This window comes from Eptatretus burgeri, chromosome 10 (assembly GCF_056783735.1).
Source record: "Eptatretus burgeri isolate ZD-2024b chromosome 10, Ebu_testis_v1, whole genome shotgun sequence".
Lineage (NCBI taxonomy): Eukaryota > Metazoa > Chordata > Myxini > Myxiniformes > Myxinidae > Eptatretus > Eptatretus burgeri.
Window position 1 is genome coordinate 19,997,300 of NC_140970.1, and position 24,000 is coordinate 20,021,299.

Sequence of the window (24,000 nt, forward strand, 5' to 3'; positions counted from 1 at the left end):
TTCATGGTAGTAGGAGTTAAAAACTCGAAGGGCACTCGATGGAGAGCACACCTCTGCCAGGCCGATTAGTTTACGTTTTGTATCCCACTGAAAGGCCAGATATGGATTCCCACCTGAACTAAAATTTAATCGGCTCGTTTTTGTCACCCAACCAACTCGTCCACCAAATTTCATCCAAATCAAATTTCATTTTACTTTTTGAGATATCCTGTTCACAAAAACATAGCTGATCGGATGCACAGGGGTAAAAACATGACAGGGGTGAGAGACATAACCTCCATTCACCTTCAGTGGTGGAGGTAACAACATTATTTCGATCAATATGCCATTATACAGGTGGAACTCTTTATGCCTGGATCTTGTTTCATTTGCTCCTTTAAGTCCTTGTTGGCTTTCTTGTTTTTACAGTCTGTGTGATTTTATACCAATCTTGTTTCGTTTTCTGGCCATGACATATATGAGTGGCATTCAAAAATGTTATATCATCGAGATACATATCCATGACATGAAACTTTTCTTCTTCACTATAATGCCCCTTGACTAATTTTTGGATGAGGCTGGCATAATTTTCCCCAACCAGTATTGTTCCATTGGCATTCCATAAAATCTACACAAAGATCCTGCCAGGTAGGGAGTGGTGGATCCCTTGTCATCCCTTGTGCTTTCATTGTATGGATATTATTTTGGTTTCAGGATCCCAGTGGTGAAAAACTATATTTTGTCGCAAGTTACGAGATTAGCATAAAAGGTCAGCTTGATCTGCATTGAACAGTTTTAAAAGATCGTGACATGATGTCAGGGGTTGTTGCCGAACGTGAGTGATAAGGTTTCAGGGGACCCATCTTGCTGAGCCTTTGGACATGCCCAAATGCTCTTGGATGAAGGTGAAAATTCCACCTTGATAAATGTCAAGTGCTGTGGATATTTGGGCGATCTTAACTCGAGGATTCTCCATGACTAATGCGTCGTCCTGGGAAACACTTGGTGGCTTTTCTGACTGGGGGTCATCTTCAAGGGACTCACATCCATGCTTAAAATCAGCCACGCATTCGGCTACGATAGCATACAAGATTGCACCTGACACCATACATGGCAAACATGTATTTGTAGATTCCTTTTGGAGGTGACAATTTCTTTGCAAAAAAAATTTGATGATACCTTGATGCTTAATTGTAGTAATATTAAAAATTATATGAACAAGCAAAGTTCTGAATTATATTTTGAAACAATAATCAATCTCAGATTAATGGAACTAACAACATATGTATTAACTAGCATACATTTAAGTTTACAGAGTATAATGAGCAAAAAGTCATTGTTTTCAGTTGTCAATGGATAGTCCGTTCTTAGAACATTTTGAATGCTCCTTATATTATCTCTGAGTGCAAAGAAAAAGATGCACATAGGTATTATGGGCTGAACAACCTTTTATTGTTTGAGTTTCCATGTACTTAAAACGAGTTGGGAAGCTGTCCATAAAACAAAGATGGTGGAAAACTATGGTTTAGGGGAAAAGTTAAACCTCCTTCAGGCAATTGCACCATTATAACATAGGTGTCAAGAGACACTTAAACCCATTAATGGTCTCACAGAGTTGCGAAAACGAGCAATTAAAAGCAAACAGTCATGAGGATGAGCAACGGTGTGAACCAACCCAATGAGCAATGCACGTGTCTGCTATTCATCGAGGATGCATCGCTTATACTACCAATAGCTTCCCGTAGCTGTATGATCGGAGGATGTATGAGCAGGCCCGGTACTCACGTGTGCCATCCTTTAACCTAGATACTCCTAAGGCGACACAAAATGATTCAAACTGTGTGTATCGTATTGTCTGATTTTTCTGTTTTATTTCACAGCAGGTTAATTTTATTGTGATGCTGTCCTCGTGAGGTTTAACTTTTTGATTTTATAGGGTATAGAAGAAGGATATAAATCTGCACAAAATGGGTGGCTTGTTTGGTGCATTGGTCTAATCAGGTGCCTCGTGGCTGAATTGTTACCCGAGAATTGAATCCTATGTGCCATGTCGATTTGTCTTTTGACTCCTAATGTCCTCATTATTCATGCAATAGGTGTGCAGGCTGCACTTGTGCACACTTGCACTGCAATGCCAATGTGGCACGCTGGAAAAAAAAATCAGCATCATATTAAAATGTATCTATTTATTCATCATTTATATGTTAAAGTTCAAAACGAGAAAAAGGAAATGACAAAACCATCTGTGATTTGATATACAATTGCACACAATATGCTTTATTTTGATTCCACTGGCTCTCCCCCAACAACCCCAAACTCTTCGATCTGACTCCTTCAGTACATGTTTATGGCATGACCTGAGATAAAAACAAACTACTCTGAATGAGGAAAGCACAACCTTGTCCAACATCCTATTGGAATTTCATTGTGCTATTTTTCAGATATGACACTATAATCGTGAATTATGCAAAAATAATATAAATGTGAATTGTCAGTTGCCCTTTATAAAACAGCCTTTCCCTGTCTTTGTCTCTCTCAATTGTTTATAACTGTTGGTGACCCACTCGACTACAATTCAATAATTCATTCCTGCTCTTTTCCCTTGTTTTCCAAAACGAAGCTTCTGCTCCAACTAATGATAATATATTTTATTATCCTCAAAGCTTTGAAGGACATTTTTTCACTGGAGGAAGTATTTAAGGATAACAAAGCATTTTTCTATAAAGGTCTTTTTGATCAGTTTCTATCTTCAATGATCGTTTTATATAATACGAGCAGAGTGTGAAAGTGTAAGTCCACATTGTGTAAGCATACAAACCGTGTTTCCCCATTGTCTCGGGTCACTCACTTGCATTTGATTTTTCATTTATTTATATTTTCATTTACGGATCTTGTCCCACGATTCTGTGAATTTTTCTGGTGTATCGGCTTCGATGTCCGTCGGCACACAAAATTACTGTGCTTCCCCATTGTCTCGGGTCGCTCACCTGCATTTTTTTTTCATTTGTTTTTTTAAAGTTATTATCTTGCCAAAACGAAGTTTTGCAAGATATGTTAGTCAGCTTGTATGTTTTTTTTTGTTTGTTTATTTTGTTTTGTTTGTTTGTCTGTAATCACGTATCGATCACTCTGCAGAGCACAGTTATCATTGGAAATTTTTGTAACTTCGCATATCAGAGTCCTATAGAGGTCCCTTTCAGCGCATAAAATTTTCAAGGTCAAGGTCAAAGGTCAAAGGTCAAGGTCACTTTGTCGCAAATCAGGGGAGTCGACGAAACCCTTATTTTTTGAGTAATTTTGATCGGATCGTCTTCAAACTTCAAGGGAATATAGTTCATGGTCTGGCGCTCAGCTGATTAATTTTTGATGGCGATCGGCCTTGACCTTCATGGTTAGCGCTGGAGGTCGAAAGTTTTTGACCTCAAGGTCAAATTTTGAAATCTTAGATACCATATCGAGTAATACCTCATATGAAAGCGCTTGATAAGTGCTTTCCAGATCTGTCAAAAGTTTGACGCTATGACGTCATTTGATGACGTCATGACGAAAAAACGGATTTTTCATGAAAATTTTATTTCCTCAGTTCTCATCAAAATCTTTTGATATTTCATGTACAACGGTCCTGGAGAGATACCATTAACCGTACGAAAATAAAGGTCAAGGTCAAAGGTCTAGGTCACAAAAAAGGTCAAGCATCAAGGTCAACGAAACCCTTATTTTTTTGAGTAACTTTAATCGAATAAATAAGTCACTCATGTTCACATTTTGGCAAGATACTGGTCACCCTGGGGGTGACATTGGTTTATTTATATTTTCTTTTATGGATTTTGTTCGATAATTCTGTGATTTTTTTTCTGGTGTTCCAGCTTTGATGTCCATCAGCACACAAAATTTCAGCTTTCTAAGTCACCCGGAAGGTACCGATCTTTAGTTAGTGAGTCAGTGAGTCAGTGGTTAGAAAGAGCTAAATGCAGTATATTAATATTGACGTACAAGGAAAATGATATGAAAGAGCAGGCCATTTGGTTCATCTTGAGAGTGTCATCGAGATGCTCCAGCACTCCCAACTAATGTAGGTATGCTAATTATATAGACCAACACCAAGGAAAGAATTTGGCTCTGGTACCAGCACACAACGGAATACTATTTTAAAATATATAAGAGTATCTTTAGCATCCACAACCTAAATGCAGACGAGACTGCTGGATTCACCTCTTATTCCAAAAGATGCCTTGATCTGAATCCAGCATCCCCTAATGGAATTGCATCAGAACAGTAATTGTCTGAAACTGTTTGGTATCAAACTTAGATGATACAGCTTAATGGCAACGTGATACTTCCTGAGCTATCCTACCAGTCTAGACGACTGATTCTCTGAACTCAATCCGTGAAATAACCGCATCTGATCTCTACTTCTAAGTTAACCCCACCAGATAAAGAGACAACGGAGATAGAAAAATATACCATCAGAGATGGGGAATCCCCCGCCATTGAATGAAAAAGGTCATACATATTCCAGATAATGAGGGAGGTGAATTGGAAACAAGACACCATTTGGTCATCATCTCGAAAAAGTTCCCCAGGGGTGAGGAACGTCGTAACCAAAAATAATTGAAATCAGATAAGCGGTTTTCCATTTATTACAAAAAACATTTTTTTCAAGATGGCCGCCCCAGTCGGTGATCTTGGATCTGGCCATGCCCAAAATCAATAGGGTTCTTCCTTTTCAAGTGGTACATGTGTGACCCAAATTTCAAATCGATATGGGGAACAGTTTATGAGTTATCACACTCACAGCTATAAATGTTGACGCCCAGCCAGCCGGACGGACGGATGACCCGGGTGACAACAACATCCCCCTTCCGCCATGCAGCGGAGGATAAAAAGCAATAATTTGTCATAAAAATTAATTGAGGGTTAGTTAGGCCACAGAGTCAGAGAGGGTTAATATCGATCTAGCATGAGCAGCGTATCTGCAAGTAAATTGACGCAATGGGGAATTGAGATGGAGTTGAGCTGACAGCATGGGAAATTGTGTGCTAGATTGATGCAGGGCAATTTGAAACCAAGCAGGTGTGCAGACACAGCCACAGGCAGACATAAATAAGTGTTTCTGTATGAATCATTCTGCACTACTACACACACACACACACACACACACACACACACACACACACACACACACACACACACACACACACACACACACACACACACACACACACACACACACACACACACACACAGCAAGAAACAATTTTCACTTTTGCTTCTTGTTTTTTACACTTTACGTACAAACATACTTAGGCTGTTTCAGCAGGACGAACAATATGCAGTCCAGTGCAGCAAACTCAAAGGTGTATACAACAAAAAATATCATACATACTCACTGAAACAGTACTCGGAAGAGTGTATACCTCCGCAAGGCTGAACAGTTTACGTTTTGTATCCCACTCAAAGGATGGATGTGCATCCGGACCTAAACCAAAATGTAATCGCCTTGTTCTTGTCACCTGCCCCAATCATCCACTAAGTTTTGTTATAACACTGAACAACAAATTTCAAAATTTTTTTTTTACTGGAGATGTGTAAAGTGATTAAGACTAATTTGGGTACGCTGATTTCAAAAATCATAACCGTTTTGCTGTATCACGTCAGGATTTTCAGGAACAGAAATATTCCCATTGCCTAGAAGTCAGGATTTCAATGAAATTTACATATGTCTTTAACATGTCTATTTCGTACAATTGTTGTTAACTTGTGTTATATTTCTTTCTTTCAGATAAAGATGAGTAGGCGTTCCTTTACCAATCATCCTGACAACTTCTGTTATGTCTGTGGTCGGTATACCAAAAAAGATCAACAGCGAAGTATATCTACAGCAGTGAAAATGAAGGCCGCCTACTTTCACTACTTCGGGTGTAAGGTGGGGGACCAAGAACAGAGCTGGGCACCACACATCTGCTGCACAAGCTGTCACACAACCTTGACTCAGTGGTTGGTGGGCAAGCGCGCGAGCATGCCATTTGCGGTGCCCATGATATGGCGTGAGCCGCAGAATCATCATGATGATTGTTATTTCTGCTGCACAAGCATCGCCGTCTTCAACAAGAAGAATAAAGGTCACATCAAGTACGCTGACTGCGTCTCTGCTCGTAAACCTGTGCCTCATGATGACAAGAACCCCGTTCCAACACCTCCAGCTGATCAGAACATAGCTGTAAGCAGTGGTGAAGAGGATGGTGATGATGAACCTTTTGAACCCGACACTCAAGAATCACACCTTCTGAACCAGGGAGACTTAAATGATCTTGTAAGAGATCTCTCGCTGTCAAAGGCGAAGGCAGAGCTGCTTGGATCAAGGCTGCAGCAGTGGAATCTACTTGAACCTAACACCAAGATATCCTTGTTCAGAGCACGTCACAGAGACATGGCTGAGTTCTTTGAGATGGAAGACACGATGACATTCTGCAGTGACATCAACGGTCTGTTGAAAGAACTTGGGTGTGATCACGATCCTGCAGACTGGCGCCTCTTCATCGACTCGGGGAAGAACAGCTTGAAGGCTGTTTTGCTCCACAATGGCAACGAGAAACCATCAGTCCCACTGGCTCACGCGTTCGGCATGACAGAGACCTATGAGACTATGCGGCAGCTGCTTGATTCCATCAAGTACAATGACTTCAACTGGCACATCTGCGGAGACTTGAAAGTGGTGGCGCTGTTGTTAGGGCTGCAGTCAGGCTACACGAAATACATGTGCTTCCTTTGTCTCTGGGATAGCAGAGACGACAAGAATCACTGGACGAAGAAAGATTGGGAAGAGCGAAAAGAGCATGTACCTGGTCGACACAACGTGAAGCATGTCGCCCTTGTCGACCCAGCCAAGGTTTTCCTTCCACCACTCCACATAAAGCTCGGCTTGCTGAAAAGTTTTGTACGGGCAATGGATCTGAATAGGCGTGGGTTTTTATACCTCAAGGAAAAGTTTGGCAACACCTTGTCGGAGGCCAAGATCAAGGCTGGTGTCTTTGTTGGACCGCAAATCCGACAGATTATGAAGGATGAAACTTTTCCGACAACTCTAAACCCCAAAGAGCTGGCAGCGTGGAGGAGGTTCAAAGCTGTGACGGACAACTTCTTGGGGAATGAGCGCGCGGACAACTATGAAGAAATAGTGCAGCAGCTGCTGGAGTCCTTCAGGAAACTTGGCTCCAGGATGTCCCTGAAAATCCATTTCCTACACCAGCACCTGAACTTCTTCCCTGACAACTTGGGAGCAGTCTCGGACGAGCACGGCGAGCGATTCCACCAAGAGATTGCACTCATGGAGACGCGTTACCAAGGGCGGCACAACCCGAACATGATGGGCGATTTCTGCTGGTTCCTGCATCGTGAAACTGACACAGAGCAGCACAAATGCAAAGCCAAATGCCTAAAGCATTTTTAATTACATTCTAGTGGAGTTTTTCTGTAATTTCTATAATTTTGAAGCATTCATGATGAAATAAATGAATAAATGAATTTTTGTAAATTTCATTGAAATCCTGACTTCTAGGCAATGGGAATATTTCTGTTACTGAAAATCCTGACGTGATACAGCAAAACGGTTATGATTTTTGAAATCAGCGTACCCAAATTAGTCTAAATCACTTTACACATCTCCAGTAAAAATTTTTTGTTGTTCAGTGTAATCCGTGCACAACTTTTTGAAATAGCATGCTATATATATTTTTGGCAACATCTCTCAATGGTGAGGAATCACTTAAAAAAATTCAAAAAAAATTCTCGGATCCAGGTCCAGATCCAGATCTTCATCAAAATCGAATCAATTAGTCCATGGCAGACACCCAACCTGTCCACCAAATTTCGTCAAAATCCGTGCATAACTTTTGCAGATATTGTGCTATATATCGTTTTTAGCCCGATCTCTCAAAGGTGAAGAATAACTGAAAAAATTATCTGAATACAGATCTTCACCAAAATATAATCAATTTGTCCTTATTACACACCCAACCTCGCCACCAAATTTCGTCCGGATCCGGCTCACCACAAAGGAATGACAGTTGGAGGCAGTCTGGTGTTCGGTGATGCTCTTGAAAAGAGCCCTCGGATCAAAACTCTGAGAACAACAAAAATTCAACAGCTTGGTCCATGAACTGTGATCCCTTACCAAAGTGGAAATGGATACTTTGAGTCCTGGGAGGACTCAGTTCCACCTCCTGAAACCCGCAAATGGAGATACCAACCAACCAACACACACAAACAAGCACACACACACACACACACACACACACACACACACACACACACACACACACACACACACACACACACACACACACACACACACACACTTTCATTTTCTTCACCTTCAATCTATGATTCGTACCAAAGGATACATGTACTGTTGCCGAATCTTATATTGAGCTGGCAAGCTAGCTTAGATTCTTAGAGCTGTGCGCACACGCCTCCAAGTTGCCTCACCTTGGCCTCACTAAAAGGCTATGGAAAGAGTATGGTATTTTGTCCACTTCAAGAGGCTTAATTTTTAAGAAAGCTACCAAAACAGATTGATGATACAACCTAAAATAATTCAATGTAATACTTAGTATTTTTCTTTGAGGCATGTGCAGTGTCATTTACATACGATGCACTCAAAAGATGGATCAAGACAGAATAAGGAATGAACTTCAAATTCAAGGGAATTACAACGGCCATGGTGGGATTGACTGATCTCAAGGCATCGAAAAAACATTTGCAGTGCTTGCAATTAAACAAGTCATGCATTGAGCGAGAAGAAGACATCAATGTCGAGCAGGGACAATGTTCAAATGGATGAGGTGGACAATTTTGACCTCAAAAATCGTTGGTTGTTGAATTCAGTGATCTGATATGAAAATCCTGTTCAAATTTCAAGTCAATCAGATGAAAATTGACAATTTTAGAAATTTGGCCTATGTTGATCATTTCACTGATGTTGACCTTTTGACTTGGTTTGACAATAAAATAATTGGACTTGAGTTCAATGACCAAATATGCAAATCCTGTTCAACTTTCATGTCAATCTGATGAAAAATGAGGATTTTAGAAATTTCACCTAAGTTGTTGACCTTTGGCCTTTGTTGACCTTTTTGCCGATGTTAACTTCAAAATAGCTGGTGGTTGAATTCAGTGACTTGATATGCAAATCCTCTTCAAATTTCAAGTCATTCGGATGAAATTGAACATTTTAGAAATAGACCAAAGTTTTTGACCTTTGGCCTATGTTGACCTTTTGACATTTTAATCTCAAAATCAATAGGTTTCTTGCTTATGACCAGATCTACTATTTTGTAAAGTTTCGTCAAGATCGGCTTAAAATTGGGACTTGTAAGTGATTGACAGACAGACAAACAAACTAGAATTCACTCGTAGAACGACACTTTGTGAAACAGAACGAACGCGAATGGCACTCAGTATAGTGTGTACCTCAACCAGGCTGAACAGTATATACTTTGTGATAAGTTCCACAATCCCACTGATCCCACCGATAATAGGATCTGAAACCGGACCAGAAGCAAAATCGAATCGGCTTGTTCTTAGCACCTAACTAACTCATCCACCTCGTTTTGTCATAACTAGTCCACAACTTTATGAGATATAATCATATATCTTTACCAATAAATGTCAGTGTGTGTGTGTGTGTGTGTGTGTGTGTGTGTGTGTGTGTGTGTGTGTGTGTGTGTGTGTGTGTGTGTGTCTTCCATATCTCCAAAACCATGAAACCGAGCAGCCTGAAACTTTGCATGCATACAAATAGAACTCCAAGGGAGTGCAACAGTGGAAATTGGAAGTTTGGGTTAAAGCAGCCATTTTGAAGATAATTAACGTCCTTATTTAATAACATCCTTTATCAGGCAATCCTCAGCCACCTCAATCTCTGGGGTCTTAAGGCGTATCCTGGGTTACCTCGCTCGGGTCTGAAGCCGCCATGTTTTTATGGTCTGCTCAACCATACCTTGACTTGGAACAGGCCGCAATGATTTCTTAACGATAAAGCATTCAAAATGTGTTTTTTTTTTCACTTTCCTTACTGATATCATCGAATACCTGATCTTAATACCGAGGAATAGCTGTATTTATAATTGCCGAATTATTAATGTTTAAGTTCGGTCCTTACTGATGGCGTCGCTCGTCAGACCTCGGATAGATGTCAGGCCACGCCGGTTTTTTTGTAATAAAAATGTCTAAATGGATTTTTTTCATGGAAGATATGCATTTCATCACATGCTTGATGTTATAAGCTGTTTGTTTGTATAAGGATTGTACATGTATTCTTTAAACCATGTTTTATGATGTGGGAAAGTATTTTCGCCTGAGAATGTACAGTACTATGTAGCTGATTTTTTTTTAGAGTCGCCGACAGATTCAGACTCGACTGCAACAAATTGTGTGAAAGTCCGACCAAAAACGCCTTTTTCATAAGGAAAATGCATCAAATTTCAAATAACCGAGATGAACCTTTAAGGGACACTATATGATTAATGCATTCACTGCCAGACCTCACGCCCTGTCCCCCAGAGTGACTGCTTATCCATAGCAGCTACTAGAGCTGTGTCTATATTTTTGGAGGATTCATGGTGTGCTCTATATGGAATCAAAGCAAATCTTGTGAAAAACGGTTTTAAAATAAAGTTATAATGTTTGTGCGGACTGCGAACCAATGTACCATGTGACAGATGCACAGCCGAGTAGGCAACGTGGCGGATTGTAATCGATTTTTTTTATTTTTATTTTGCTTAAGATCCGAATCCGGATAAGAGATCTTTACCAAAAATCAAATCGATTCTCCCTTATTGCACACCCCTCCTGTCCACCAAGTTTTTTTTTCTAAATCTGTCCACAACTTTTTCAGACATCATGCAATATCGTTTTTAGCCTCATCTCTCAATGGTGAAGAATCACTTTAAAAATTACTTTATCCAGATCCGGATTTGAATCCTGACCAAAAATATGCGTTGCTCTCCCTGGCCGGTTACCAACACACACACACACACACACACACACACACACACACACACACACACACACACACACACACACACACACACACACACACACACACACACACACACACACACACACACACACACACACACACACACACACACACACACACACACACACACACACACACACACACGAAAATTCATTACAAAAACCGTGTGACAAACAGACAGAAAGACAGACGAACAGACACAACAGACCTTTACACTTGGCAAAATTCTTTCGCCAAGTAACAGACAGACAATCATAGACCAGACCAACCAATATACTTCCGAATCATAGATTTTGCAAGTCATAAATAAACGGATAAATCTACAAGCCCATTATACAGTATATTGTGACCTTTGATCTCTGATAGTGGATAAATGTAATATTCACAATCAAAATACAGCTTTTTTGCATAACAGAGTGGAGGCTCGTGGAAGAGCTGGAACATACAGAATGAACAAGATTATAATAGAACAAGGAGAACATCGTGGAAAGGGGGAAAACACACCAACAGCAAGGTAGAGAGACACATAGGAGGGACTTGGAGAATGAATTGGCCTGGGGTAGAATGCTCTCAAGGGGAGGGGGAAGAGCACAAATGAGGTGAACAAGTTGGATCCAAGCTCCAACACAGCAACTAAAGGAAGCGAAAACCAGATATGAAAAATAAATGAAACAAAAAAAGGAAAAAGAGGGTGAGGATGGAGAGAGAACACACTAACCTGGAAAGGAAGGGATGGGTTTGGAGAGAGTTAATGAGGATTGAAAAGATCATGAGTATGGATGGGGGATGACCAGAGGTGATGGTGAACAGCCATCTTGGAGGGAAGAATGGCATTGAATAAACTGATGAAATTGGTTCCACAGACGAGAGAGAAGAGGATCAAATGAGTGGAGGTGATGAGTGAGCCTCTATTTTGGGAGTTCTGTCAGAAGTGGGTTACTGCAGCAGGTGGCCATGTGCACCATGCAGAAATATGTGGGGGTTTGGGTGGGGGTTGGGGTTGGGATAGGGGGGGGGAGAGCAAAGAAAGAGGAAAAGGATGCAAGACCAAAAAGGAGGTGGTTGAAGATAAAGAGGCCACCAACCTGATAATACTTAAAGCTATGTTTTGTCTATCACATTTTCTCGTGGATTTATCTCATAGAGCCAGCTTACAGTAACAAGGAGGAGGAGATACAGGCCAATGGTCATGGACCCTTTGTATCCAGCTGCTATCCCCAATAACTGCAAGTCACTTGTTAATGGCAGTTCCACAAAGTGAAAAGGATTTTCGGACAGGCCATCAAAATTCGAATGGAACAGGATCTTGCATCAAAATATGACAGCAAGATTATATTGCTATTTTGGCACTTTGGGTACAAAATAATTAATTATCTTCGTTTACATCTTTTATCCTCTTCTCTTTCCAATCCTCTAATCCCTTTGGCAATGGTAGCTGCTGCAGAGTTGGCAATTATTATTTAATAACAACTTCTTAGGAGGAAGCAATCAGTTTTCTGCAAGAAGCTTTCCATCTAACGAGTGCCGACCCCTGGGAAAGCGTTTGACAGCAAATCATGCATCACTGCAACAGAAAAAGAACAAAAAAGGAGAAAGAAAGAGAATGGAAAAAAAACAATCTTTTTTTTGTAAAGTGGCATGTCCCAGACCAAGACGAGCAGTGGAAAAAAAACCCACCGAGGAACAGGATATCCTCCAGGATAGAAATGATAATGTGGCTGCTTAAGCACTTTCTCTCTGTGCCTGCCAGCAATGAGGCAGCCTGGCTGACAAATGTGCACCGTCGTAATTAAGTGCACCGGGCAAATTGACTCGAGTGTTTTGGGATGGATCGATGGGAAATGTGGATGAAACGGGAGCTCAACCAGGTACAGTCAGCAAGGTGGCCTGTGGCCCAGGGCTAGCCATGCAGTCCTTGACTCATAAGCCAATCAGTCTAGTAGACTGGTCTCATATGGACCGCACATCACACATATTGGGGTGGGGGGGGGGCAGGGGAGGTTGGGAGGAGGTGAAAATCACCTATCTGGTTGTATGAGACAATAATAGTGAAGGAATCGTTCCCATTATTCATAAGACATTGGCTAGCCAGATTATGCAGAGAGCCATCAAAGGGAAGAGTGTGTGGACAACCTTGTTATTGAGGGTGCTAATAATGAGCCATACTGCCTCAGGCATTAATGCTGTAAGTGCTGCAATGCATCGTGTTTGACAGTGTTCTAGTAACACCCAAAAGCCTTCTCCATTCCTTTATGAGAAACACTCCAAAATAATCAACAAAGAGGTGTGAGGTTGTTATCAGCAGAAAATTATAATCAACAAAACGGTGAGTAAACAGGCATGTTGAAAGCATTATAAACTGAAAGCAATTAAATGCTTCAGGAGTTATAAGATGCAGATTGACTGGAAGATATCTAAATTTGCCATTGTCATTGCATGAGCTTTGGAAGGTTAGAAGGAAGCTATAATTTTACATTCTTCGAAATAGTGAAAGGTGTTCCTAATTAGGGAAACATCAAATTGCAAACATAAACTGTCTGCAGAAGTGAAGGGCACTGTCCACAGAAGTCCATCCATCAGGACTATACTCCATGCAGAGCATTGGTGCTGCCTAAGCAGTCTCCTTGGCTAGTGGGTACAATCCTGGATGGATCACCACTCCGACACAGGATATCAGCAAGCTGGCAATCATTTTACTGACCTCGGAAGATGACAGACAGAGTCAACCCCACCTGGTGTTAATTCAACAGCTAAGGGGGATTTGAACTCAGGATCCTGGGATCCCAAGCCCACCACCCTAACCATTATGCCAACACCAGGTATAGCCAACTGTCTGCAGAAGTGAAGGGGACTATCTACAGAAGTACAGGGCACTGTCTATGGAAGTGAAAGGCACTGTCTACAAAAGTGGAGGGCACTGTCTGCAAAAGTGGAGGGCAATGTCTACAGAAGTGGAGGGCACTGTCTGTAGTAGAGGGCACTGTCTACAAAAGTGGAGGGCGCTGTCTGCAGAAGTTCTTGCGGCAACGGAAGGCTACATTACACATGTGATGCACTAACACTCCTTCCCATGATGCCAACTAGTTTGCTACCTGTTCCCTGGCTCAAATTAAATATTCTCATGTGAGTGCCAAAACTTTATGACAGATCAAATGTTTTGGGAATTGGAAAACTGCGGACCAGTTATAACGGATTATTGTGAAGACATTTAAATGAACATATTTAAATGATTACACAAATGGTATTAACTGCCATTGGATTGGACTTGATGGGTGAAAAGAAATAACCATTCATCTCCCTTTCAACCAAGTGATTCAATAATGCAGAAAAACACAAATTGGTAAAATACTAGCATGTTTTGATATGGGATATAACCATCAACATACTGCACAATGAAAGAATTACCAAAACGAAATCTCATGGAAATATAGCAACACATTATGAGATGAATACAGATTGAAGGCCGATGAAGTTACTAGTCTGTGGAATAAGCATTTATGGAAATCACAAAAGTATTGAAATTATATTTATTATGGTAGTACATTTAGAAACTTTCTGATAGATCACAATGTTTGACCAGAGCTAATATATTTTGATATTGATCAAACTGTTTTCCATGACATACTTAATATGGGAGGCCTGTTTGGTGCTTTCATCTCAGCAAATAGTTATGATACTGGGATCTCATGTTTAAATCCTATATACTGTGTTGATTTGATTAATGTCTATTAATGTCCTTGTAATTCATGTGTAAAGTACATCGACGTCTTGCAATGTCCTCCTGAAAGTGATAGGTGCATGAGCTCCACCATGAGCCATGGATCACTGTGAAATGATAAAGCAACTAGAACGGCACTCTTCAGCGTTGCGCCATTGACCGATTTGCCGATGCCCAGATTATTAGATCATCATACATGCTTGCACCAAGTTTGATTTAAACCCCTTCAGCTGTTCGCATCACATTTTTACTTGACATGATCTCTGAGCTTTGACCTTTGATGCCAAAATCCAATCGGTTCATCTTTGCATCATAATATATATTTGTACCAAGTTTGGTCAAATCCCATCATTGGATCACAAGGTAGCACAGTAACAGAATTTTTACCCAATGGGACCTCTGACCTTTGGCTCTTTGACTGCATAATCTAATCCGTTATCTTTACATCATTATACATGCTTGTACAAAGTTTGACTTAGTTCCCTTCAGCCGTTATTAAGTTATCATGGTAATGAATGCAGAATTTCCGATACACATGAGGTCAGTCTTGTGGTGCATCCTCTGCTCACCTGTGATGTTAAGCACACCTCCTGGTCCCTCACCACCATCACTCAGAGCCTTCACCATGACCACATAACTGGCAGAAGACTCCACTGGGAGAGAAACCATTGTCTTGTCACTGGAGATTATCTGAGGCTGTCCTGGCTCCTCGCCTTGTTTCCGCAGAACCACCTATAAGAAGACACACAGAAGTGCTCGTCCATTTCATCAAATGTGCACATTTTACAAAATTCAACACACTGATCAACTCTGATAAGACCTTCCAGTTTAATTGATTGCATTATCCGTGAAGTCACAGGTACCCTCCTCCCCCACCACTTTCCAAAGCCATCCCTATCAAACTGCAAGCAAAACAAAAAATGCCATAAGGTCAGGTCAGGTATGGGAGCATGTGCCAGAACAGCGCATCGCTGCGTCCACTTTCCGCCGGTACTCCAGGGGCCTCCGTCTGGCCATCCCCCAGGCAGATGCCAGGCCCATCCCCATCTCCTTGAGATGATGGTCAACCTGCTGCAACCATGAGGCATGTGGTCGGCCCACTGGCCTCCTCCACTCACGAGACTCCCTCGCTGAGAGAATCTGGTGAGCAGGATCAGCGTCAGGAAAACGAGCCACATGTCCATACAGCCGCAGCTGACGCTCACGGACTATGCAGGTAACAAATCTCATCCGAGCCTCTCTCAGCAACCGCTCGTTGGACACAAAATCCGACCAGCGATAGCCAAGGATTCTCCGAAGAGACCTGGTACCAAAGGAATTAAGTCTCCGTCTCAGATCCTTGGTCAAAGTCCAAATCTCGCACCCATAGAGCAAGACTGGAAGTACCAAGGACCTGAAGACTCGGACTTTCGTCCTCCCGCACAGGTACCGGCAGCGCCACACCCCATGATCCAGTGAATCCATGACTCCCCAGGCCCGACCCAGACGTCTATTGACCTCCGGCTCACAACCTGCGGAGACATGAATATCACTGCCAAGGTAAGTGAATCTATCCACGACCTCAACATCCTCACCACAAACAGACACAGACAGGACAGCAGCATCCAAGATGTCACCGAAAGCCTGGATCTTAGTTTTGACCCAAGAAATCCGTAATCTCAACGGCTCCGACTCCTCATTCAGCACCTCGAGGGCCCCCAAGAGGATGTCTAAAGTCTCCGCAAAGATGACTGCATCATCTGCAAAATCAAGGTCTGAGATCTTGACATTGATAAACGATGCACTGCAACTTGATCTCTCCGACATCCTCCCAAAAATCCAGTCCATACAAGTGCTGAAAAGTGTGGGGGCAAGTACACATCCCTGACGGACTCCAGTAACAACTGGAAATAAGTCAGAGATGGTACCACCACACTTCACAGCACTCTCAGTACCAGAGTAGAGTTCAGACATCAGATCGATCAGTTTTGGTGGCACCCCACGAAGACCAAGAATCCTCCAGAGGACATCCCGATTCACTGAATCGAACGCTTTACAGAGATCAGCATAGACTGCAAGCAGCCCCTGCCGAAACTCTCGTCTGAGTTCGGTGAGGACACGAAGTGCAAGGATACGGTCAATCGTTGACCTCTTTGGTGTAAAGCCTGACTGCTCTGGATGCTGGTGCTCAAGCAGATGGTGGCGAACCCTATCAAGAATTATCCGAGCAAAGACCTTGCCCGGCACTGAGAGCAGCGTCACCCCTCGGTAGTTGTTGCAGTCTTGGCGATCACCCTTCCCTTTCCAGAGAGGGACAACAAGGCCCCTCTTCCAGTCAGTTGGGATGATGCCTGTGTTCCAGGCAGAGCACAAAACTGCATGCAACGACACGAGTGCAGCATTTCCACCAGCCTTGAGAAGTTCAGCATGGATGCCACAGATCCCTGGAGCTTTGCCCCGTTTCAACTGGTTCACCGCAGCCCGTGTGTCCACAAGCGATGGTGGACCACAGTTGATTCGAGGGTCAGCAACAGGGATTGTAACACCTTTGACGTCCAACTCGACAGCTGGGGGATCAGCCTGGTACAACCGCTCAAAGTAACCGGCCCAGCGGGCCTTCACTTCAGACTCCTCTGTCAAGAGCCTAACACTCTCTGCTCGAACTGCAGTGCTCCGAGGGATGGGCTTGGATGAACGTAATGCGCGAATTCCCCTGGAAGCGGGACGAGAATCACCTGTCCACAGGTGATGCTCTACCCCCTCACAGATTCCTCGCACATAGGCCTCCTTGTCCACCCTCAGTGCACGTACAGTTTTACGCCTCAGCTCCCTGAACAGCTCAGCTCTGCCATTCAGCCTGGCCCTGCGACTCTGGTCAATGGTATCCAGTGTCCCTTGAGAGACAAAATTCTTCTTTGCCCTGCGGTGAACTCCAAGGCATCCACCGGCAACATCAAGGACGGTGGTCTTGAAGGTGCTCCACAACTCTTCAGGACCCCCCAAAGCACCCAGACCCCCCAAGTGTCCACTCAGCCTGTTCGCAAACTCCTCAGCTACTCTCTCATCCCTGAGCTTGGCAACATCCAGCCTAGGCTGGGATGGTACCATTCTCCAGGATTTAAGGTGCAGCTTTAGAGTTGCTACAACAAGCCTGTGGTCAGTATTGAGGAACTGAGCACTCCGGTAGACCCTGCAGTTCTGGATCATCCTCCAACGACCGTCAATGAGGACATGTTCAATCTCCATTGCCACACCGCCAGCGTTGGAATACCAAGTCCAGCGATGAGCTTGCAGGCGCTGAAACCATGAACCAGCCATCCTAAGTCCATGACTTCTTGCAAAGTCAAGGAACTTAGTGCTATTCTGGTTCATAGTTCCTGACCCATGGGGACCAACACACACCTCATAACCATCCCTATCAGTTCCAGTCGATGCATTGAAATCCCCCAAGACTAGAAGTGTATCTCGTCTGGGGCACTGATCAACCACAGACTCGAGTGTGGCGTAGAATGTGTCCTTCACGGTGAGATCACTCGCCTCAGTCGGAGCATAAATAGAGACCAGGGAAATGACACCTAAGGAGTGGCGAATCCTTAATCTCATAATACGCTCGTTGACCGGTGTTACCTCAATTATCATTGGGGTCAGCTTATTGGACACAGCTACAGCAACTCCTTGGGTATGGTAACCATCAGAGCGACCAGACCAATAGTAGGTGTAACCACCCACCATTATCTCGCCGCAATCCCGTCTCCGAACCTCAGAGAGAGCTGCAATCCCGATGTCCAAACGCTTGAGCTCAGATGATAACAGAGACAGGTGATCATCCTCTCTTAGGGATAGGACATTCCAGGCACCCACCCGAAGGGACTGCCTCAGGTTAACCCAAGGAGACCACCGTCTGGTGGACGACACCTCAGCACCACTCCGACACACTCTCCCGCAATCTGACCCAGGGATGTTACCCCGTGGTTTCCCTCCTATCAAAGATTGGGGGTCCCGAAGGCTTTGCCCCAATCCTGTCATCCGGTGAGCTGCCCTGCGAAGGGAAGCTGCACAGGAGGTACTCCCACGGAGTGGGTTTTCAGATTTTTTTGCGTTTTTGCGTTTTGCGGAATGAAGGGTTTTACGGTGGCCGGAGTGCAAATCCTGCCACCAACCTCCTAATAAGAAGTAACCCAACTGCAGGAGGACGTCCGCAGACACAGTTGGGCACTAGATATGGATGGCCGTTGGCTCACAAGGAGCTCCTCCGCCCTTTGACAGGTTTTGTTTTTAATCCTGCTGGGTGTCCATATCCAAACACCCTCCTCACCAGAAAACCTGGTGGGGGAGACGGTTTAGTCGCCGACAACCCGACCATGGAACAGGTTAGTACAGGTTTACATGGTACCTGTAGCAGGTCACAGATCGAACCTGACCTGACTTTGACTGAGAACAATCAATTAAAATAAATGAACAAACAAACAAATAAATACCAATCTCAGCCATACTTTCCATGAAAAAGAGTCAGGGGACATTGAGGGCAAGGCAGTGTCATGTTATATCTTGCCTTGTACTGTGTGACAGCAGATTCATTATGCTGTGGACGCACTGGGCTCCACTCAATGGTCAACTTAGAGCTTGACCGGTCAAGTAAAGAGAGCTCGGGAACCTGGCTGGGTGCTGAGTAGCGCAGAGAACACAGGTCACGTTCTTATCACGTAAATAAACTTGTAATAAAGTGACAGTATTGTGAATTATTATTTCATCAATGAACCCAGTAGTGTGAGGTCACCTCCATCTGCCAAGTAAACAATGATGTCATGGGACATGTAACTGATTGAACAGGAATGTGTGTATTCATTTAATTCATTATTTCGATTGATCTTTGCTGATTTTAAATACAACTGTTTAAGTTGAGTGAAAAACATGAAGTATGTCAGTCTTATAAATTGTCATTGGCTTACAGACATATAATGTCTTTCACTTACATTAACAGCTCTATTTGCTATAATTGCTCAGGAAAAGGAAAGCAGAGTGAATATGTCGGCCGTGGCCGAGGGAAGCAAGGTCGAGGCCGTTTTTTTCTGCTGTGCGAAACACTAACATCCTTGCCAACAGAAAATGGAGTTTTTTGAACGACGGCTACATTTTGCCATCCAATTATCTTGTAACTTTGTATGAAGCTACTTATAATAACTTTGTATGAACGACCACTTAAAATGTGCGGGACATACAAACCTTTCATTATGATGTTGCGTAGCTTTCCGACGACGCTTTGATTACAAACTGAAAAATAAGAGGCATTGCTTTTGGACTAACCCTCATATATATATATATACATATATATATATATATATATATATATATATATATATATATATATATATATATATATATATATATATATATATATATATATATGCCCCTTTATGTATTTTTTACCCCACCCCATCCTGAAATGCTTCTGACACATCTGTAGATCGTATAATGATAAAGGGTATACAAATTTAAATAAATTTCAGGTGGTATGTACGGAAGCAGTCATGGTAAAGTGCATATAAATAAATCAATAAATTAAAGGTGGTGTGTATGGGGTGTCCACAATGTCTTGTCACCCCTGTGTAATTTAGGAATTATCTCTAGTACAGTTTTGTTTTTGTTACAAACATGTCTATTGTATGATCTATAGTTCTATACTATAAAGGTGAATTTGTATAGTAGTATTTGTTTGTATATGCTTCAAAAACAAAAAACTACTTCACCAAATCCAACCAAATCTTTTCATGTTGCTCAAGGGTGCCCCAAGCATTGTTTCTGTTGGGGTAGCATATCTGGGGGAGGTGGTTCAGGGTGTGAGGAAGACCCCAATTCTTTCCATGTAAATGTGTATCATACAGTACCACCTGGTGGTGGCCAGTATGATAAATCTTCTTCTTAAATAAGAAAGTTTAAACAACTTGATGATATGCATTACGGTGATGTTGAAATATGAGAGACTAATTCGAGATTTTCAAAATGTTTTATTTCACGAATTTTAAATGGAGGTTGAAACCAAAGAATCCAACACGGAGCGCAGGAAAGCGGAAGTGATTTTTGCTCACGCCATATATAAGCAACAAGAATGGTTGATGAAGGTGATATTAGCTGACTTCCCAAGCAAATGGAAGATGATCTCGGGAAAATGACAAGGTGAATAGAGCAGAATGTTTGTGAAATACAACATGCTGTCTTTTGATTAAATACGTCAGCAAAGTGATGGGTCAAACTACCTACTATTAAATAATTATCTCTGGTGTTGGCTTAATGGTCAGGGTGGTGGGCTTGGGATCCGAGGATCCTGAGTTCAAATCCCACTCATCTGTTGAATTAATAACAAGTGAGGTTGACTCTGCCTGTCATCCTTCCGAGGTCGGCAAAATGAGTGTCAGCTTGCTGGTATACTGTGTCGGAGTGGCGACCTGTCCAGGATTGTGCCCAGTAGCCAAGGAGACTGCTTCGGCAGCACCAACGCTCTGCACAGAGTATGTTCCCAATGGATGGATGGATTACATATTTACATTACATGTACATTTAATAATGTTACCTTGTTCATGCATCCTATGGATCTGTTTGTGAACAGGCATTCTCATGACAGAGAATGTTTCTGTGCGACATTCTCCAGAGCATTTGAGGTGTTACAAGATGAAATGCATCCCTGACAACGTACTAACGAATATGCATTATTGAATCGTGTCGTAGCTACTGTCACGCATTTTCAATGCGTCTGAAAAAACAAAAATTCATTTAGTATTTCACCGAGGTGACGAGACATTGTGCACACCCTGTTGTGTGTTGGTGGTGGAGTTGGTAAAGTGTATAAAAATAAATAAATAATGTTTCCTGAGTACTATTCTCTCCTGTAAAAAAAAACTTTTTTTAATTTCCAAAATTACAAATTGGCTCTGATCCCCAAATCATTTGACATGCCTCATGGCCAGGTATTATTGCATAAATGTGCCGAATATTAAAGAAATGTTTTCCAGTCATTTTCGAGTTGAGGCTCTGGACAGACGCATGGTCCGACGGATGGACAGACAGGATGCAAAGGTGGGAGGCTGCACTAATAGTTAGAAGTCTGGCACAACTGTGTTACTTTCCCAAAGAATCTTCACTTCCACCTACTGCAATATAAGGTAGCCAAGCTGGTAAAGCAACATTTAAACTTGATAGCTGTGTCAATTTAACTTCTTTTCAGCGAGCCATACAGTACAACGAGGAAGATACAATGAAGTACAGTTTAACCTCACTTAGCCAGACTCTATGGGCATATGGGAGCTGAAGGCTTACTGCATACAAGGCCAGATAGATAATACCGGCATACCTCAAGTCATAAATACAACGTGAAAGGTTGTGGTTCATCTGATGAGGAAGGATGACATTGACTGGTGAGGTATTTGGGCATGAAGAAGGAAGAGATCTAGTGTTTCATCTTCTTTACAAACTGAGCCTTAATTGATTCACTTTTTGTGCATTGAACGTATCACAATAAACGAGTCGTATTTCAAAAGTCTGCGCCTTTCAAATGTGCCCATGAAACTGGATAGCAAAACCAAGGATTTCATAATCCAGGAACAACCCTTGTGACATTTTTGGAGTTTTTCCTTTGCGTTATATTATGCCACAGGTCGTGGATTTTACAACATTATATTCACCATGAGACTGTGGACACTCATAACTTGCTCCAGTTTCTTCAAAGTTTAACATTTGGTGGTGATTGTAATGGATGTGTTCGAAAGTCCTCTGTGTTAGGAGTCACCAAGAGCTTTCTTCACTTACTTCAGTATTTTTTTTTGCACAGATAAGCCAAACCACACACACAACACAGGAAATACAATTCAGTTCGCTGGCAAACAGGGTGATGCCAGAACACCTTGTACTGGTCTGCACTGAAGTGTATTCTTGCGCACTTGACAGCTGGACTTTGTTGTGGACTTCGTAAAGTCAACTGCCAATTCTGGCTATCTTAAGCCTGGCTAAGCGATGTTGTACTGTATGTAGATGCAAATGCTTATTAACGTAATGAGCTCAGTGGAACTTGACTCACGTGCTTTGCGAGTGGTGATGTTGCAGGCTGCACTGGGGGGTCCGGAACCTCCAGTATTGTATGCACGAACATCCACTTTGTAAATTGTGTCGTCCTTCAGGCCTGGGGTATAGGGCAGTCTGTATCAGGACTGGCTGTGACCCTGAGCTTCGCCTGGCACAAAATTGAACAAAAGATAATGTATATAAATCAGTAAAATAAACTACTATCCATAATTATGCATTAAAAAGGGTCATCAAGGAAGAGCGAGCTCCAGGAATTTCATGAATAACCGTTGAACTTCAGATTTTATAAATCGTAGGTTTTATTTACCAATGTTTTCCATTAGTAAAAGTTTGAGGCTCATGGAAGAGCAAGAAGAGAGAGTGAAAAGACAACATACCGACATTGTTTGTATACCCTTCGGCCAAAGATTTCTCAAAAAATGCAATTAAGGAGTTTTTAATGCTGAGATTAAATGCCATAATAATGCCTAATTTAGTCATAAATTGTGATAATGTTCATCATCAAACATACATCAATTTATGACGCTGGCTTTCTGCAACAATAACCCACGATCTGGTGAGAATGTGCTTCCAATTAGCAAAAGAGTAGAGTCATAAATCCAGTAGTTAGAGATTTTACCTTCAAGCTATTACAGATGCAGGTTTGAACCAATTAGTGAATACAAACAACATAATATAATAAAAAATCCATGACATTTAGGATAAGTATCAAGTCATAGAGCAAAAAGAAACACGAACTGGAGAAAGATCTTTACTTTAATCAAATGAGCAAAGTATCCTTCCAACATTTTGGCCTCAATGCAGCTTTAACTGGGGATACATTCAACCAACATGATATTTGTACTTATTACTGACAGCAAAGTCATACATATATATATATATATATATATATATATATATATATATATATATATATATATATATATATATATATATATATATACATACATTCAGTTAAGCCCAAACTTATTCATACCCTTTCGAAATTTAGAGTATTTTGAATCGTGTTATTTGAGGAATGAGTTTCTTCTGGCTTAAGTTACATAAGAATGTGACAAACAGCTGAAAGAATCACTGCAAGAGACATTTCAAGAAATACATTGTTTCAGGGGTATTTTACTGATAGATTTACAAAAAGTCATGCCCAGAATTATTCATACCCTTGTTTAGATCAGTTCAAAGTTACATTCAGTAATCAATGGAAAAGCCT

At 41.9% G+C, this 24,000-nt stretch overlaps 1 protein-coding gene across 4 annotated transcripts in view; it reads right to left on the minus strand.

The window, feature by feature from the left end:
• The window catches only part of LOC147018040 (contactin-2-like), a 403,524-nt gene that overhangs the window by 61,732 nt on the left and 317,792 nt on the right, over positions 1-24,000 (minus strand). For 3 of the 4 annotated variants that reach the window (XM_085897311.1, XM_085897312.1, XM_085897310.1), the window contains exons 22-24: positions 22,786-22,887; positions 19,270-19,382; positions 15,308-15,470 (exon numbers count right to left, since the gene is read on the minus strand). In XM_085897311.1, coding sequence (XP_085753437.1) covers positions 15,308-15,470; positions 19,270-19,382; positions 22,786-22,887 — 378 coding nt within the window. Of the gene's footprint in view, positions 1-15,307; positions 15,471-19,269; positions 19,383-22,785; positions 22,939-24,000 lie in introns of those variants that run through there. The other variant, XM_085897313.1, reaches the window with a different exon arrangement.